This window comes from Dipodomys ordii, unplaced genomic scaffold, assembly GCF_000151885.1.
Source record: "Dipodomys ordii isolate 6190 unplaced genomic scaffold, Dord_2.0 Scaffold26, whole genome shotgun sequence".
Lineage (NCBI taxonomy): Eukaryota > Metazoa > Chordata > Mammalia > Rodentia > Heteromyidae > Dipodomys > Dipodomys ordii.
In genome coordinates, this window is record NW_012267242.1 from 4495207 (window position 1) to 4516122 (window position 20916).

A 20916-nucleotide genomic window follows, 5' to 3' on the forward strand; every position below is an offset into this window, starting at 1 on the left:
TTCCATGGATGGACTTTCAGGGTATAAGAATCGCAGGTAAAGTGTTGTGTGTTTTTGTGTACTTTCATTGAAGTGAGAGCTTGTAACTTTCACAAAATAACCAAGGGGAAAAGGTTAAAAATCTCTGTCCTAGTACACAAGAGCCTTGAGTCCATTCTTGGCATACGTTCAACAGTATTCTGACTTCCTTTGCCTTCTCCTTCTACATTTGTGAAATTCAATGAATCTATTTAAATCACAGTATTTATATGGTCACATTGCTTCTTCTAGGAGTAATTAGTAATGCTCAAAACTTTTTGCTTGTTAAGTCTTGACTCTCTCATCAGTTTCTCTATTCCTTACCCAATCTATAAACCACAGTGCTCACTACTACTTGAGTATGTTTTGCAGATGGTCAATTTCACACTTTAGATCAAGCTATGTCCATATCCCAAACATGGTTAGAGTTACCAATACAATGGCAGAACCCACATTTAGCTTTCTTGCTTACCTTGATTGACTGGAATCATTGTTCAGTCTTAAAAATATGCATGCATTGTAGGGAATACTTGGGAAGGGTCAATGCATCCAAGAACGGGGGGGGGGACAGGGAGAATTAAAGGGGGTGAATGTGACCTAAATAAGTATAAAAAAGTCACGATGAAACTTATCATTTTATATGATCAATACACACTAATAACATCTTTTTCAAAATATGCATATATTCATCCTCATCCCTCATTTAGACTGCTGTAAAACCTTATGGGAATTTTTCTCCTTAATTAGATGGTAAGTTTTTAAGGATAAAAATGGAATCTTTGCCACTTTTTTTATTCACAAAGTACAAAGAATGATCTTTTAAACATAATCACTGAAGACCATTTAATTAAAAGAAAGAAAGAAAGACAGAAAGAGCTGGGAAGGTGGCTCAGTGGTAGAGTGCTTGCCTTGCATGTATGAAGCCCTGGGTTCGATTCCTCAGCACCACATAAACAGAAAAAACCGGAAGTGGCACTGTAGCCCTAGTGGTAGAACGCTAGCCTTGGGCTGAAGAGCTGAGGGATAGCACCCAGGCCCCATAACCGACAAAAAACAAAAACACCCCCCCAAAAAAACCCAAAAAACAACAACCACAAAAAACTACACATGAGCAAGGATAACAAAATGAGATGTTTTGCTGCCACTTAAAATCTCTGGCCTATTATAAAATTAAAGAGACACCTTTCTTCTCCCTCTTCTTCTTCCTATCCTCCTCCTCCTCCTCCTCTTCCTCCTCCTTCCTTCCTTCTCCTCCTTCTGCTGTGGCAGTAAAAGGGTTTGAACTGGATCTTGCCCTTAGTCTGCTTGCTTGCTCACATGGTGCTCTACCACTTGAGCCATCCTTCCAGCACAGTCTTTCCTGGCTTTTCTGGAGGTTGAAGTCTCACAGATTTCTCTGCCTAGACTGGCTTTGAACTGTGAACCTTCATAGCACTGTCTCCTGAACAGCAAAGATTATGGGGTTGAGCCATCAAGGCTCAGGTTGAGGCAACACTTTTGCATCTTCTTCTCTACTTCATTTAGCTACTTCCTCTACAATTAGCAAAGATCTTGAAGCTGAAGCTTCATGAAGTATAAGGCAAATCTACCTGACAACTCATAGGTATTGGAGTTCCAGGCCCTCTGTCTGTCTAAGTGCAGGACATCATATATAGCATCTTGATGAGGTGAACTATATATTCTATACTACTTCCCATAGTTACTTTTTTTTCTAAAATCACATATAAGTTATCCATAATGCAGTAATAATTATCTAAATCGATCATTTCAATAATGTCATTGATCTCATGTTGTTCTATGTAAAGTTCTAACAAAAACTACTGAAAAGAGCACTTTAACATTAAATGAGAAATATTTAATTTGGGCTCAGAAGCTATATTTAAAATGGCTTTAGTGATTCCCAAAAAGACATTGCTAAGCCTTGAAGAAGTCATTCTAGTTCCAACTTGGAAAGGAATGGAGGGGCTGGGAAGGTGGCTCAGTGGTAGAGCACTTGTCTTGCATGCCTGAGGCCCTGGGTTCGATTCCTCAGCACCACATAAGCAAAAAGAAAAAAAGCTGGAAGTGGCGCTGTGGCTCAAGTGGTAGAGCGCTAGCCTTGAGCTGAAGAGCTGAGGGACAGTGCCCAGGCCCAGAGTTCAGGCCCCACAACCGGACCGCTCCCCCCCAAAAAGGAATGGAGTGTGGGGAATTACAGCCTTGGAGGTCAGAGCCATATAAGGAAAGTTTTAAGGAAACAGAAAAATCAGATACAAAAATTAATATAGTATGAAACAAAAGCTTGAAAAATGAAAAATGGATTTGAAATCATGCTGATACCAAGTAGTGGATTATAACTTAATTTCAGACCGTGCCCATTAAAAGAAAATGATGGACTTAGAATTGATGAACCAATGTATTTGATTATTTGATCATACAACTCACGAGGAGAAGTAATTCATAACTATATTGGGAAAAGTTATGCTTCTTGTTAATTTGCAGATAGGATAGTGACATCTAGGGTAGACTGTAACTCAAATTCAGACATGTAGAAAAAATATTGATGGTATGCAGGCAATAATGTCAACTCGACAGGTATTTGAGACAAGTCTACTGCAAATCAGGTTCAGTGCAGAAAATTTAAAATACTCTGAAATCCCAGAAAGACCCTAAAATACAGGCTTTTCTAAGCTGGACATTAATCTCAATGCATATACATAACATTGTAATAATCAGTTTGAGGTTTTTCCAAAGTTGAAGTAATTTTAAAACAGCAATTATGGTTAACAATGGAGACTTTTTAAAAACAATGTAACAATGTTATAATTATATAACAGAAGAGATGGAATTACCTTTTAGTTTTCTCTCTCTCCTAGTTAATTAACTATCTATCTATTTGTAGTATTGGAGATCAAACCCAGTGTCTTGTACATGTTAGGCAAGTTCTTTACCAATAACCTACATCTCTAGCTCAATATTATTCTCTCCCTCCTCTCACTTTTTTCTGCCCCCCCCTTTTTGTTGGTAGTAAAGTTTGAACTCAGGGCATTGCATTTACTAGACAGATATTTTCCACTTGGGCTATTCTCCTAAACATTTTTGCTTTAGTTACTTTTTTTTTTTTTTTTGATGGGTCGTGGGGCTTGAACTCTGAGCTTGGGCACTGTCCCTGAGCTCTTCAGCTCAAGGTGAGTGCTCTATCCCTTGAGCCACAGTGCCACCTCTGGTTTTCTGGTGGTTTATTGGAGATAAGAGTCTCACGGACTTTCCGGTCTGGGCTGGCTTTGAACCGTGATCCTCACATCTCAACCTCTTGAGTAGCTAGGATTACAGGTGTGAGCCACCCGCTTTTGAGATAACCTCCCTTCCCCCCCTCCCCCCGCTGTTTATTTTCAGGCTGGTTTGGGCCAAGATCTTTCCATTTATTCTTCTCATGTAGGTGGTAGTGGGCCTGGCAGACTCTGTCTCCCAAGTAACTGGAATTAAAAATATGTCATGATATGGGATGAGATCTCTCTTAATTAGAGTAAAAGAAACAAGATCATGTGATAGAATCAAAGTACATGCAAAGCAAGTTAGGGGTAAAACTGGTAAAAGGATGCCAGGAATTATGGAATGAAAACATACTACTCTTAGTGAGATTCCCTAAAATATTTTTAGGCTCATCATTTTTGTTATTAATTTTCTCATTAAAATATTCAAATTTTGTTTTGCTTACACAATTTTTGAAATAAAAGACCTCATCCCAATTGTACAAGTTTCAACACCCTTCCATACTCTACATTTAACTAGCTATATGGTCTTTAGCTTTTTTAAGTGTTTGAACTCAAGGCCTTATACTTGCTTGTCTGACACACTACCACTTGAGTCACATCGGCTACCTGGCTATTTGCTGCTTACTTTGAAGATGAAGTCTAGCAGTCATCGTTCCCCCCTACCTGTCCAGACTGGTTCAAACCACAATCCTCCAGATACAGCTTACAGAATAGAAAGGATTATAAGCAGGAGTCTAAAGGCAACTGACTGATATGGGATACATTTCTAAGGTCGGTGTTTTAGATCTTCATTTTAATTTTCATTTTATTCACTGTTATTCACTCATGCTAGCCAAGGGTGTTTTTTCATTAAAAATACAAATAAATAATAATAACAATATTATTGTAAATACAAATAAATACTAAATATTAGTATTTAATACTAATATTTAGTATTTATTTGTAAGGCTAACACTTGTGAGATTGTAAAACACTCAATTCAATGATAATGCTTGCAGTTGATATATGTGTTAGTTTCATAACTATAAAACAATAAAGAAGTGGGGGCTGGGAAGTTGGCTCAGTGGTAGAGCGCTTGCCTTGCATGCATGAGGCCTTGGGTTTGATTCCTCAGCACCATAATCAGAAAAAGCTGGAAGTGGTGCTGTGGCTCAAGTGGTAGAGCGCTAGCCTTGAGCTGAAGAGCTGAGGGACAGCGCCCAGGCCCAGAGTTCAATCCCCACAACTGACAAAAAAAAAATAAAGAAAGAAGTGAAAGAATCATATCACAGTGCCACTTTATAACTTTGTACATTATTTGTGTTTACTCAGCAATATCATTTTGATCCAGAACCAATGCACTTATTTGGCAGTGTGTTTTAGATTAGGTTTTCTATTGTTTTTTTGATGGCTATACCACACTGTCACCAAGCTTTTTGACATGTCTTTAAGAAGTTCATCAGACATAGAAGAAAAATAGGAGCTGGTATTTGGGTGGTTTATGCAGTATGTTCCTTACTGTTGCATTGGAGATATTCAATATGAGTAAAACTGTTTATTCCTAGAGCATCCTTTCCCATCTTTGCTTGCTTCTCAGGTTCTGTATGTCCTGAACGGTACACAAGGGCCCTTACCTGTGAGAGGACTGTACACCACACCCTCCTCTTGGCCACCACAGCATTCTAAATCTTGTCTCACTATCTGTCCACCGCAGCATTGCTGGCCATGGCCATCATGGAGCCTCCCCGCACAGCAAATCTGGTTTCCTGAGGAGGAGTAGGGCATTCGGCCACAGCAGGAATCACCAATACCAATGGAAACCCGATGGTGCTCTTCATCTGGGCAGCATACTTCACCTGTCAGTTTAGGACAGTAATGACCATCACAGGTGTTACAAGGAGTATGCTCTGTCTTACAACTGAGTTTTACCACAATTACTCTGCAGAGGCCAACAGACTGAACATGAGCTATCGTATTAGTTACAAAATCTCAATATAGCTCTAAAATTTTTGTGATATAGGTGTATAATATGTGTCTGCTCTCTCTCTCACACACACAAACATAATTTAGTAGTAAGACTGCTATGTTGCTGTTTTCCCTTCTCTAGTACATGAGTTATATGACACTGTTGAATGAAAGTAGGAACACTGTTTTGTTTAGGACAATGTTTTGAAACTGTGTTACATCCAGAAATGGGCTATTAATAAGTTTATATTGCCTATGATTATAATTTTCTTAACTCAACTATATATTTTTAACCAAACAAAATACTACTTATAGGAAGGTCAATTAAGTAAGTACAGGTTAAAAATCTTAGTTCATATACAGTATTTTCACAATAAAAAAATCTTAGTTCAACTTGATACATTGTTGCTTTCTGTGCTCTGTGCAATACATTTCACTAATGTCTTAAGATCAAAGGATTCAAATATTACAGATGTCAACATTCCGCTTTTTCAAAAAACAGCATGGAGAAGCTTCTAAAAAGATAGGAAAACACAGATAGAGAAACTTTTAAAGATGGTCTCCTCTAAGAATACTTTAGAAAAAACTAACAAAAATTAGCAGATCTAAAATCCAAACTTCACCCCTCTCGATGATCTCACCACTCAATTTGATTGGCTTCTCCTTTGTTCCCGAATCCTTGACTTCTCTCTAGACTGTTCTTAAGACTGTTTCTCTACTTGTTCATGTATCTTCAACTGTTCCTTTTCTCTTTCCTCTACTTCCCCTTTATACCTATCAATGGCCTGTCAAACTTTCTTAAGAAAATAAACACATTTACTGAAGAATTGGAAATTGCCTTAGAAATTGATAGTCCTGGATGGCTGTATCCTAGTAATTAGTTTATTTTCTTAAGAGATCTGAATCCCTTACAGCTTGGTTAGTAAAAATAAGATGAGTTGCTTAGTAAAGTGATACAAACATAGAGGACAAAATTTAATGATGGATCCATACATAAAGACTGTAAAATGTATAAGAAAAACTCTTAGATACTATCCCTGAGGTCTTTCCTGTTTAAATTCATGCCCCAAAATCTATCCCATTAGCTGGACAAGTTACTAGGAATACAAACTTACCAAGACTAAATCATATAAATCATATAAAAACAGAAAATCTTAACAGATCTATAACTAATAACATTATTGAACAAGTTATTAAAACATCCAACTAAGGAAATTTCTGGTCCAGGTCCTTCCATTGTAAATTCTCCTAGTGAAAGAAAAATAGCACCAAACTTATCAAAGTCTTTTAGAAAGTGGGAGAGCAGAGAACACTTCTTAACTCAGCTCCGAGTTGTCTGAGAGTATAAGCAGACCAATGCAATATGATAAAACTTATGAGTACTGATGTGTTCCTCTCTCCAAACTACCAAAGTGAACTTAGGTGACATTGGCTATGTCCTAATAATATGGTACCTATAAGTAGAATAGAAGTTGAAATTTTTTCATTATGAGTGACCATGGCCAATGAAGGAAGGAAAACTGAGCTCATTTTACAGAATAAAATGTTTTGTCATACACACACACACACACACACACACACACACACATATGTACTTTTTCTGGGACAGATGAGTCTTCTGATTGATCTAAAGCATAGTTGCCATATTTCAACTCACAGCTAGAGATGTTCTCTCACTGGAAAACTTTAATATATCAATAAGATTTGGTAGAAAAATAGTCAATTAGAGAATTGTGGCGTATTGAAATTGCAAGTGTATAAACCCACAAATCAAAACTTGCCAGGCAAGAGAATGGGGCCAGGAACTACAAGAGAATGAGAAGATAAGAAAGACAAAAATGAATGAGGAAACAAAGATTGGACAGTGACGCTTTGGCATCACAACTTTACAGGAACCAGAAAGAAGACCCTTCAATCAGAAAGCCATCTAATTCTCACTACCAAAGCCAAGTTCTAATGACAACCATAGTCAAAGATGGCTGAGATGGGCTGAAGTATTGTTTCCTTGTGGTATATATTTGCCACATGCTTTCTATCATATTATTATTATTATCATTATTATTATTACTACTACCAGTCATGGGGCTTGAACTCTGGGCCTAGAGCTGTCCCTGAGCTCTTCAGCTCAAGGCAAGCACTCTAGCACTTGAGCCATAGTGCTACTTCCAGTTTTTTGGTGGTTAATTGGAGATAAGTGTCTCACAGACTTTCCTGCCTGGGCTGGCTTTGAACCATGATTCTCAGATCTCAGCCTCCTGAGTAGCTAGGATTATAGGTGTGAGCCACCGGCGCCTGGCTTTCTGTCACATTATTTTTTTTCTATTATCTTTACTTTCTGTCACATTATTTTTTTCTATTATCTTTACTTATGGTCACATCTTCCCTGAATTTTTCTTTTGACAAATTCAAGGATTAAGGTTGTTAAGTTGTCCTAAACTTTCTGATAATAATATGTCACGGAGTCTAGAATCAGTAGAATCAGTTCATTAGACTCCATTTTAGATAATAATGAGATAAAAGAATACAATATATTTCTCTAATAGGAAAACAATATTTATTTTTCTTACAAGGCTATTTTAAGTATATCAAATAGTAACTGGTTTAGATATTTTAACCATAAGCCCCTGCATCTTTCAGACTTACTCATTTACTGACAGAAGAAAAAGCCTTCTTAGAAAAAGATGTGGATTATATCAATGAAAAATAAAATGAATTTTTTTCTTCAAAAAAGGGCTAGTAGACATAAGATAGAAGGATCAGTCACCTTCTCATTAACCTCTCAAAATGAATCTATTTCAGGCCAGACTTGAAAATGTTTTCCTTCTAAATGCTACCATGTGGTCTAACAGTTAATTGTTATTCTTACCCAAGAATGACCCACATTAACATTTAGTTGGGGCCATTAGCATATTTATAAAAAGAAATGGGGAGAATGAGCTTACTTTTCTCTGCTGCTCTTTGTTATGGGGGTGCTACATAGGAAAGTCCTAAAAAGAAAAATGGAAACCTTATGAACTAGTATTTCAGACTCACCTATAATTATCAAAATGCCTACAGCCATCTCAGTCAGAGATGGTACTGATTATTAGCCTTTAATTACGTCTAGATCCTAGAAAAAGGGGAGGCACTGTGCATCTTTGGTGTAAACAGCCTTAAACTAGCTAATGAAGACCTCAAGCTGGAGATGGAAGTCAGAATCTCCTCATTTATGAGTGTGGAAAACAAATGATTGGAGCAGAACACTGACATTGGCTATTCCAAAAGATTGCATTAATTTTTGTTTTCTCTCCACTTCATGGCAGATACTCTAAATCTGTGAGAGAAAAAATGCGCTGCTTCAAATGAGTCAAAATATAATATACATTCAACAGTTTGGCAAATATTAAAATGCTTTAGATCTGAGTTATATAAATATGTGATGATTTTCATTGGAGTTTGTAGAGGTATGTATATTTGCTGCATAACCTTATGTATCTTATATATGTATGGTGTGGAAATTAAGAAAAAAGCTCTTGTTTTAAAAGATACTAATTAAAAGGTTTATATACTGTCAAGAAAAAAAAAACCCATGGGCTTTAAAATTTCTTTTTATTTTATGTTTGGGAGAACGCTGTTAAATTTTATTCTGAAATAGCACAGAAGGAGAGTAGGTTCTTAGTTCTAAGTCCCTAGAGTTCAAAGCAGTAGAAGAGGCACCTAAGTATGTCTCACTAATTTTTAGGGTCTGCAGAGTTTTCAAGGTTAGCATACTTTGTTAGAAATGTTAACACTGAACATTTTAAAGTGGCTTAGAAACGAAAATGAGCGAGAAAAGGGGAGCTGTTAGATGGTGGTTAAAAAAATGGTGGATCTAACACGTGGCTGATAACACTGGAACCCATCATGGCCTTTCTTGTTGCCATCGTGCCTTGGCATCTGCTCAAATTCTTTTTTCTTTAAAAATGTTTTTTATTGTAAAAATACTGCACAGAGGGGTTACAGTTACATGAGCCAGGTAATGAGTCCATTTCCTATGGAGCATTGTTACCCCCTCCTTTCTATTTCCCCTAGTATCCCTTTCCTCCTCCCTCTTCCCCAACTCTTCCCCCCCCACACATGTAAAGTTGTAAAGTTCGTTTTCAACAAACTGTCTTGTACATCTCTTTCTTACAATGGGTCATCCTGGATCCTTATTTCAGCATTTTGTTATTTCCCTTCTCCTCGCCAAATTAGAAAAATCTATAAACAAGGTGCAGGGCACCAGTATCAAATACAGTGACAACAGGGGTTGTACCATGGGGGAAGAACATACAAAAGAACCAAAAAAATCACATAGTACATTAAGAAGAACAGCCACAAAGATAAAACCTCTAGTGTCCCTATCTTGGGGTTCATTTCGCTTAGCATCAGGTTATATGGTCATATCAAATTCTTCTTGCTCAAATTCTCCTTCGTCCCATAATGTCTGGGTGTCTGCTCAACCAACGGAAAGAACCAGGGAGTGGAATGCTTAAGGAATCAGAGCAAAGTCAAGGGGAGAAGAAATGGGAGGAGCCATGTTCTAGAACAACTGCCTTCCCAGGCAACTTCAGAGCACTCCTCTAGTCCACTCTGCATATGGAGAGTTTCTGCTATTCTCCTTGGTGACTTTTCTTTCACTTCCAAATAAATGATCCCTTATTCAAGTTTTTTCTTTTGCGGTTCCTGGCTTTCTTTCTATATGGTTCCAGAGAACAAGGGTTCACTTGTGTATCAAAAACATTATTATTTAGTTGTATGTCAGGCCAAGAAAAGTCTCATATCATCTACTAATGGTAAGAACCAAATGCCAGGAGATGGTCACCTCATTTCTACAGTTCCAGCTTTTAATGCAATTATTTGCAGGGACGACAAGATGAGAACTTGTGATGAAAGCTCTGAAATTATATATTCTGCAAAGTGTTTGACGGTAGTTGACAAAATGTTAACCACTGTGAGCTATAAGAAGTTAACACTCAAAAAGGCCAGATAAGATGGTGTTAAGTGAAATGAACCCCGAGATAAGGACACAAGTGTTTTTTTTTCTTCCTTGCTATTGTTTCTAACATATTTATAAGGTGATGGTTTTGTTGCTTTGTATGTCCCTCCCCCATGGTATAACCCCTGTTTTCACTGTATTTGATGTTTTTATAATTTGGGGAAGGGAAGGGAAAAAATCTAATTGTTTATTTAAATAGGGATACAGGTGGACCCATTGCAACAATGAGATGTACAAAATGCTATGTTGAAAGACGAACTTTACAACTTTGGTGGGGGTGGGGGATGGGGGGTAGTGGTAGAGATGGGAGGGCAGGGATGGTAGGGGGAAAACAAAGGAGGAGGCAACAATGCTTGATAAGACATGTACTTATTACCTTGCTCATGTAATTGTATGGTATTTTCATAATAAAAAAGCTTATTAAAAAAAGAAATTAACACTGTTCCACAAAATCCTTATGTTGATCAATGTATTTTCCTGCCTGAAAAATTGTTAGGAGTTATTAATTAGGATGTTTTTTTTTGCTGGAGCACTACTATAATGCTAGATTCTCCCCTCTCTCCCCTACCTCCCCCCACCCTGCCCCCATTCTATGAATTGTGAGGAAAAACATGATCAGAGAGAAGTCTTCAGTCTTGAATATATAAACTTATATGCTATGTAATTACTTCACTTTCCATTTCTACTGTGATGTTTTGAGAAGAGACATATTGGACTAATTTCACATTCAATGGATGGATTATATTTATATGTAATGTAAAGCACAGTTAAAAATTAATGTCTAAGTTAAGCCAATAGTTAGCATCAAGTTTACATTAAACTAAGTATCTCAGACTACTGAACTTTCTTAAAACCTGCAGAAAAGCTTAGCCTTTAGCCAGTGCTGGTGGCTCACTCTTGTATCCTAGCTACTTAGGAGGCTGAGAGTGGGGGGATTGTGATTCCAGGTTGGCATAGGTAATTAAACTTCTTCTGCCTCCATCTTAAAGGGATAAGCTGGGTGTGGCGCTCTGTGCTTGTCATCCCAGCTCCAACAGGAGCATGAAATAGGAGAATTGTGTTTCAGGTATTGGCCTGGGCACAAAGGAAGACTGTCTTTAAGAATAAACAATGCATAGAAGGGCTAGAGGTGTGCCCAGGAAACAGAGGTATGGATTTCAATTTCTAGTACTGAAATCAAAACAAAACAAAAACCATGCTTAGTCTTCTTCTCTTTCTCCATGTCCATTTTTCTGAATCTAAGGAAATCATCAACACTAAACTTAGGAAATAGGATAAAAAAAAAAGTCTCTGTGGCTTTTCCAGGATTGATAATTACTGGGAATGCAAAAGTTTAGAAGTCTGGAACATTCCTTAAAAAATGTTAAAATATGTTAATCATGTTGACAGGGACCCTAATGTGCACAAGGGGCTATTGGGCTGTATATTGTCCTTCAGCTTTTATTGGAGAGATATGTGAAGGCATTTAATGATGAGTTATTTCTTTATGGTATTTCTTTATGGTATCCCCAAATTATTGAATAACCCCAGGAAGATTCCTCACCTGGAAGAATTTTAACATAATACCCAAAGCAACATTGATGATTTGGCTGCACCTCTCGAATTCGGCCACCACAACAAATTCCAGTCGAATTCAGAACAAATGGGATATACTTTTCTTCACAACAGTGGTATCCAGGCCGGGAATCATAGAGAATTCCATTACAACATACCTGAAAGTTTGGAATAGGTTTTTAAAGAAGTATTCATTTAATTAAGAGTATTATTTTTTACATGATATGACTGTCTTGTTCTAAGGTCTTAATCCAAGACCATAATATGTATATTTCATAGGTTCCCAGCATCCTTCCAATCCTGTAAATGCTATTTGATACAAAGAAGCTTCTTGTTTTTTTTTTTCCTTTATCAGTCTTCAGCCATGCTCAGCTTTCTGTATCTTATAAATATAAATTATCTTTGAATAGATGCTTGCAATATAAAGCTGTTCAGAATGTGGATGAACAGTTTCCTTGAAATACATATTTTTATCTTAATGATAATTTAATTTGAAAACACATCTATAAAAACATCTTATTGATCCTTCTTTTTCTAATAAATTGATTTTTCCTTATAATTTATATGATCACTTAGTTATGAACCCAATCTTCAGACAAGACAACCTCGACAGAAATATATACATGTATACATATATGCATACATACATATATAGATGACATTTATAATAGTCTGCCACATTAAAAAAAAGGAATTTATATGGAAATTAATTTTGAGAGGCTTTTTTTTAACTCTGTATGTTTTGTCCAGGGGCTGTGGAAGGAATTACGTGCTTGAACAATCAAATGATTATTTGCATGCTCACTTAAGGTCTGGGAGACCAACATGTTGTATACATAACAAATAAAATACTGAGGTCTTACTGCAAAGAAGTCTAAGAACCTGCATTTAGCCTAAGTTACATTACTTAGATAGATGCATTGTTTGGCAAGGAAAATCAATCACTAATTAAGAAAATATTTCTTTTATTTACTTTCCTTTAATCCTGCCTTAAGTACTTACCAACTTTTTTTAAATTAATAAGTTTTTTTATTGTGAAAATACATGCAGAGGGGTTACAATTACATGAGCAAAGTAGTGAGTACATTTCTTATCAACTTTAGTATGATAACTGTAAAAGATAGCAGTTTCAAGTCTTTTTTTGGGGTGGGGAGAGTATCCTCCCAATCCTTTTGCTTGTTTTTTTTCTTTTTCTTTTTGAGCTAGGTTTTACTAACTTTCCCCAGGATGGCCTTGAACTCATGATCATCCTGCCTCTGTCTCCTGAGAAGTTGGGATTTTTTTACATCACCACATCCAGGAGCATCTCTGTCCTCAATAGTGTCACTAGCTTATTACTTCAATTTCTTTCAAAAGCTACTCAAAGCCAGGACGTTCAGATCAGTTTTCAAGTTTACCCCTGAGTTCTTCAGTTAGCCATGATGAATCAATGGTCATGAATTTCTTTTCACGGTTTTTAGTTATTAGCAATGAAGCTTCCAGATTAGTCTAATTCTAAGGATACACTATGTTCTCTTGTTGATGTCATTTTCCGTGTGAAAAGTAAAATCTGAAATCATCCCTGATTCATTTTTTAAGAGCAGAGAGAAAACTACCCTGTGTGTTTATGTGAGATTGTGTGAAGAAGGTTAGTTAAGGGAAAGCAGTATAGTCCTCTCTTGTTTTAAGACAAGGAACTACAATTTGCATTTGATGGTTGATCATAAAACATTCATACAGTGTCCTGTACAGACAATGTGCTCTGGGCACGAAGGCCCATCCGATCTATTCTTTAGGAAGCATACATAGTATTTATCATCTTCTTGATGCTATTTCCCTAAAAGTAGATATCTCAAAATTTTCCTCAAATATTTATCTACTAATGAGCCATTGGGACCGTTTGCTTTTGACCTTTCCTTATCCATGTCATTCTCAGTCTAGCATCAAGTCTCCTGGGGGTCTTTTTCTTCTGAATCACACTGGCTTAAGTCACTGATGGGGAACTTTTTTTTCAAGAAGGTATTTCTCTTAGGAGTTTATTCCCTAAACAAAGAATGTTTCTAATCTTCTAATTCAGTCTCTAACTTCACTGTTTCAGGAAGCTTAAATGGAAATTTCAGTAACTTGAACTGATGTGTATGTGTGTGTGTGTGTGTTTGACTATGACTGCTTTTCAGAGAAATGGTCTTTTCATTACTCTCTAGTTTTCAAATCTAATAATTCTCCCAGTATGGTCTTTGGGCCAGCTACAGAAGGAATCCTTCGGGAGCACGTTAGAAATGCAAATTTTCACAGTCCAATCCAGGCCCACTGATCCACACTCTCTGGGGATGGGACCCTGTGTTCCTGTTTAACAAACCTTCCAGGGTTGATATTCACAGGGATTTGAGAACCATGGTAATAATTATATGGTGAAGCTTGAATAAGTACCTTGGAGCTCTTTAGTTTTTAGTGACTAATCCACACACACACACACACACACACACACACACACACACACACACACACGATCTTTTCTCTGTTTTTCTGCAACTTCTCACTCTGGAAAATACACATTCCTATCTAACCTCCAAATCAAAATTTAAAAACAAGTCCTTTCTTTTGAAACATTAATTGACTTATTTTTTCTTTTCCACTGGCAATATTTATATTGCTTATGCACTCTTTACAATAAGACTTTATGTCAACATTATCAATTGTATATCTTTTTAAAAATGTATACATTTGTTGTATAAAAAAGTGGATGTGATGGTTCTTATCAAGACTGTTAGATGAGGTTTGCCTTTAGGAAAGTGATATCATTTTACTTTAACTTTTGTTTTTCATCTTTTTCTTCAATTTATATTTATTCTTGATAAGATAATATACATTTTTATGATAGAACACTAGACATTGCTTTTCGTTTCTCCTGGTCTTATTTTATTTTGTTCTTTTGACTTAAAATTAGACTAAACAGTTCTTTTTATTTTGAAAAATAGTGACTTTTAAGATGAGCATACTAAATTGTCATTTATTTTGGTGTTCAAATTTTTATACATTAAAAAAAAACATGTTTTGATGGGTTCCAATGGCTCATGCCTGTAATCCTAGCTACTGAGGAGGCTGAGATCTGAAGATCATAGTTTGAAGCCAGCCTGGGCAGAAACTCTGTGAGATTCTTCTCTCCAAAAAAGTCTCTACCACCAAAAGAGCTGGAAGTTGAGCTGTGGTTCAAGTGGTAGAGGCTAGTCTTGAGCCAAAAAGCTCAGGGACAGTAGCTCAGTCTCTGGGTTCAAGCATTTTCGATATCACATTATAATTAAGGGTAGAAGGAGGTTATCCTGAACTAACAGAAATCTTAGGCAAGTATTATTATGCCTGATTCATCTCTTCTTTCTTCCATTGTGGGGTTTATGGAAATTTGATATGAAATTTGACATGGAAATCTTAAGATTGTTTACCTTTATATGTTATAGAAAACACTTAAGGAGAGGTAAATTTTACTTTATTTTCTTTAATTTTACCACTTTAGCTAAACCTCATATCAAACCCTTTATAATTCTAACATATCATTAACTTCTAGCCAGATTCAGTTATATTTCTGATGAACATATTGCTTCTCTCTCTCCCTCTTTCTCTTTTTATTTCTGTCAGACATGGGGCTTGAACTCAGGGACTGGGCATCCACTTCTGGTTTTCTGGTGGTCAATTAAAGATAAGTGTCTCATGGACTGCCCTGCCTAGGCTGGCTTTGAACCACTATTCCTCAGATCTCAGCCTCCTCAATACCAAGGATTGTAGGTATGAGCCACCAGCTCTTGGCAAATATTGCTTCTTACACTGGACTAATTTTGAAGCAGTAATTTATATGCCTACACAATTATATCATGCTTCCCAACTTCTTATCAGATAGTACTTATTAAAATAGTAGAAGCAAAAATCATCTAGGAGTGAATTCTGTATTTTGTTTAATGTTTTTCTAAGTTTTATCTCTTTCTCATGAAGAAGATTTATTTTATTGATATATATTTATTCCCATAGCTGATGGGGAAAATGAGAAACTACTAACTTCTAAAACCATCTGCCTAGAGAGCTGGTGGAGAAAATTAGAAAGGGACTTTATGTCATTGCATAATTACATTCATGGAGATAATTTTTAATGGGAAAATTAATTCCAGTATTTTTTCCTTTCAAGGAAATAATTTTTATAAAAGTATATTATTCAGACAGTGCATAGTTAATAGCTTAAAATTAATGAGGTAAAATTTCGGTATAATGCCAACTTTGGATAGAGCCAAAAATGTATAGTTGGCAACTGTCTGGCTTTATGAATTTCTTATCTGACAACAACTGCTAAATTTATGTTCATCACAATAATTTGCATTTTGACTCATATCATTTCAATAACTCATTTTCTTAATCACTGAGTTCTTTTGCAGTAAATTTTATGAATTTGGTAGTAGCTTTAGTCATGGAAGGTGTGATACCATTGATAAATAGGAATATTATTTCATTACATGAAATCCTACTTTCAAACTAAGGATTTTCCTGTGCTGTTTGTCAATAAAAGCCATTTACAAACTCCTCCGTCTGGCTGTATTATTGATCTGATTCCTAAACAGCAACTAATATGAACATTAATCTACAAATGACCATAATTCTACAATATTTTCTGACAAACTATGAAAGGTTCTGCTCACTGCTACCCATCAGCGTCTTGTAAACAAACTCCCATTTTTGGCCCAATGGATTTGTTATAAAGAAAATTACAGCTCCCTCAATCAAATATAAATTTGGGATGTTCCTTTATCATTCTAATAAGCCCATATTTCCTGTGAGGAGGATGAAAAATGGGGAGGCTAAAATGCTCTTGAGAATGAAAAGGTCTGTATGAGTATTCTTCCTCCTCCACTGGGGTTCTTGAAAACACGGTAGCAGGAACATCCATCATGATTCAACATGGCGGCAGAGGCCAGGGATGCTACCTGGAATGTGCACTGAGGAGAACATACTTCACTGACAGTTTGTAAAGACTTACCTTTGCTTCGGGAACATAGCAAATGAGTCCACAGATATCTTCAGATTTCTGACACTTCACTGCCTTGCAAACCTTATCACCATTGGGGTCCTCTCTTAACTTCTGGATTCTAGGGCATAAACGCAAGGCTCTCCGTAAAAGGTCATATCCAAGAATGATGCCATTTGGTTTTCCTGGAGACACCCAATCTATTTGGAGAGATCTGCAGCAGACAAAATTATTGTCATTATTATTATTATTATTATTACTATTTCAAATAAAGTTTTGCTATGTATCTGGCCATGAATGTTAAGTCCTCCTATCCCGTTTCCTTTTTCTCATTACTGGGATTACACATATATACCAACCCTATCTGGATTAAAGCAACATTACTGAAAAGACAAAATTTATCATTACCACTCTCAGCTTCATTGACTTTTCAATTACTCTTCTAGATGAATCAAAGGTCTATTTTGTCAACTTCCTAATTAAAAAGTAGAAGAAATACACTGAAATATAGTTAATATATATTAAAATCTATGTACACTCAGATATGTGACTACCATGTAACAAATATTGAGACTTAATCAAAACTACACTTAGCTTTTAGGAAAATAACTCATGGCATGAGTTCAGTGGTTCTCCACTTTATGTTCACAGACATGAAGGAAACATCAATATAATATCTGGCTTGATGAGTAGAGATAAGACAAAACTATGACTTGGCATGACAAGTCAGAATTGAAAGTGGCAAACCTTATCTCTACCTACCTCCTCCTTTGCTTGACCTTAGCCAGAACCAAGAAGTAACCAGAAGATGGTTATGGATTGTAGAACAATTATATGCAATTAGCTTTGCGGACACAGTTCCTACCTTCTCTCTTCTTCTTTTCCCCTTCTGCTTTTACACATAATGCCCCCAAATTCTGGGAATCACCTTGTAGTGATCTAAGAAAGTCCTTCAGGATCTCAAGGATGCTGTCCTGGTGTTTGGTGCTGTTGAACCAAGACTAATATATATGTGTCTGTGTATGGATCTTTCCACGGAAGCCTCCATTCTTGGCTGTTTAACAAAACTGGCAGCCCAAATAAATGCCCAAATTATGAAAATCTTTCATGTTCTTAACTTTTTTTCAATTGTACTTTTTTTAAACTTTTGAATTGCTTAAATGAACTTATTTCTATACTAACTCTTCAATAGAATGGTCATATACAGGTTATGGTTAGAAATATAGAAATCAGAAATTGTCATCAGAAACCTTTACATCATCATGCTCTTATCATCATCTTCTTTAAAAAGACATCTGATGTTTAAATACTGAGCTATAATTTCATTTTAACCATGAACCTTCTTCGTCTGGGGGATGGGTATACAGTAAGGGTTTAACATCTGATCAAAACTTGACTGTGTTTTCAATCATCTAGACAATTCGTTTATTGTAGTGAATATGGTCATAACATGGCAAAACACAACTCTCGGTAAATATCAAAATGATTATTTTATATTTTTTGTCTTTAAAAGTAAGTGAAATGGATATTCAAGATTACTTTTCTTTCTTACAAAAATTTTTTTTCCATTGTAGGGTTTGAACTCTGAGCCTGGATTCTATCCCTGAGTGCTTGAACCACAGCACCACTTCCGGTTTTCTGTTGGCTAATTGGAGATAAAAGTCTCATGGACTTCCCTGCCTGGGCTGGCTTTGAACCATGATCCTTATCTCAGCCTCCTGAGTAGCTAGGCTTACAGTCATAAACCACCAGCGCCTGGCTTATTTTTCTAGACTTTCCAGCTATAGCATTGATGGATCATAGAGTCACAGAGCAGGGCACTTTGACTTTCCACTAGGTTCCTTAAAGTGAAGCAAACATATGATTTGGCTCTATATTTCAAAAGTCTTAACTATGAAAATCACAGTGACAGAAGTCGAACATTTCTCTGTCATTGTGTTAAATAACATTTTAACCAAAGAATAGCTCCTTGTGGGCCAAATTTCTGGATCCTATCAGAATTCTAAGTGACATCACTTTTAGAATTTAATTAAGCCAAATCATTTACATAGAAGAAAACAGCAATCAAGATAAACTTTTAATAGGCTACTAAAAATTATTACTCCATTTTTTTTCTTGAGAGTACATACATAACACATTCAGCAATGATTCTCTCTATAGGAAATTAATGCCACTTAGGAGATAACTGTTTCATAGGTTACTAGTATAGTTACTTTGACAATTAATCCCACATTCTGCAGACACCTTTTTTGTATTCTTTGCATAATTAACTACAGAGAAGATGACATTGAGGTGCCATTCAGGGGTCTGGCACATCCACACAAAGGCTGGTGAACTAGTAAGGTCCATGTAGAACTCATGTCATGGTGACTTTCTTTTCTTGTGCTACGTAACTGTGAAATGAGACTACCTCTATTTAGTGTTCATATGAATATGTTAACTTCTGAGGATTTGAGTCAGGGACATGAAGGTCAATGATCAAAGAGCAGGGAATTTAACACCTTTACATCTCTCATTAGAACCAACTAGAGGGACATTGAGAGTCTGTGGTTGCTAATTTGAAAATGAAAGACATCGTTGAGAAATAACTATTATTAATGGCATTCATCGTAGCATTACTTTGATATTTAAGAGTAAAATAGAAGAAACATCTTTAAGCCCTAGGAATGAATATTAAATATTGTGGAAAAGAAAAGGTGGAGAATTCTTTTTGCATAGATCAGTACATTGTACACTTATGCATAAACATAAATGGACTGTGAAACTTCAAATGAATCTCTTTTTTTGTAGATTTGTTCATGAAATAACTGTAAGGGTTTACCTCTCAGAGCAGCAGGGACTAACATTTAAGTTACCTTTCCTAGCTGCTGATGAAAGTCACCATGTGTCCATACATTTTATTACATGAATTCATTGTGTGTGGTCAGATATTGTCACTGAATATTTCATTGTTACACTGATGACAGGATTATTATTCAACTTCTGTCATACTATGTAACATGGTGATCACCGTCACAGTAATTATCGCTTCCAATTGTCACTCTAAGAAGTCCAAGATATCACAGAAATTAGAAAGCAGTAGGGGGAAATTATCTCTTACCACCTACCTTTATCCAGATGCATGCAAAATGTTAAGAGGTTGTGTTCTGCTTCCCGTGCCCCACAGCTACCCAGGACAATGTTCACATCAGGGAAATGGGCTGTGCAAAGATCCTCATGAAGATATCTCAAGATCAACATAAAATTGCTCAACAAAAGGGCTGGACAGCATGACTCAAGTGGGAGAGCTTGCCTCGTCAACTCAAGACTTGGAGTGTAATCCCCAGCGCCACCCGAATAAGCAAATTAACTAAAAGATAACTGTTCAAGAAGTTGTCACCGTCCACACAGCGGGCTCTGACTGCCAGCAATGACAGTGAAATAGTAATATTGGGATACTGGGATGAGACACTTCAGGATGGAAAATAGTAGGCATAAAAGGGGGAAAGGACAAGAGCTACAGCCAGATTCAAGCCTATGAAATGACTGAAGCATCGAACTAACAGCAAGATTAAGATCTTGTTGGAGATAAAACAGACTCTTAAATCCTTGGTCATGAATCTTAATTACCAAAGTGAGACTTACCACCAAAAAAATTTGCAAATCATTAGCTGCTTCTGAGAATCAGAAGAGCAGATTTGAGGCAATAAGGAGGAGATAGGAAGTGAAGTTTTTCTTCTTCTGCTTCTAATTGAATGGAGACTTCCCAAATAATCTGATTCTATCTCTTTGAATGATGAAGTATTAAAGCAGGTGATGGTGGTGAAAAGGGAGAAGAATAGAGGTGAGATGTTCCAAAAGGAACCAGAATGGAATGGATGTTTAATTAATTTAGGGGATTTAAAAATAGCCAATGATATAGGTATTTTATAACATGTAGAATAATAGGAAGCTTCCAGAAGTGGACTTTGGGAAAGATACTAGTTTGGTGGACATTCACTTTTGTTTCAAGGTTATGGAAGCCTAGGGTAGATATCACAACAGGACATCAATAGGTAACTGCAACTAATGAGCCAGAGCTCTGGGAGATGGGGGATCAGAGTCTTTGAGATGTCAGGATGACTAAAACAATGTTTGAACTATCTGAACAGAAAGCTGTATATTTCTATTGACAACAACCAGAACTG

General features: G+C 36.4%; 1 protein-coding gene across 1 annotated transcript in view; it reads right to left on the reverse strand.

The window, feature by feature from the left end:
* Positions 1-20916, reverse strand: part of Ush2a (Usher syndrome 2A (autosomal recessive, mild)) — a 640567-nt gene that overhangs the window by 154569 nt on the left and 465082 nt on the right. The window contains exons 47-49 of the mRNA XM_013015154.1: positions 16763-16964; positions 11756-11924; positions 4886-5107 (exon numbers count right to left, since the gene is read on the reverse strand). Coding sequence (XP_012870608.1) covers positions 4886-5107; positions 11756-11924; positions 16763-16964 — 593 coding nt within the window. The remainder of the gene's footprint in view (positions 1-4885; positions 5108-11755; positions 11925-16762; positions 16965-20916) is intronic.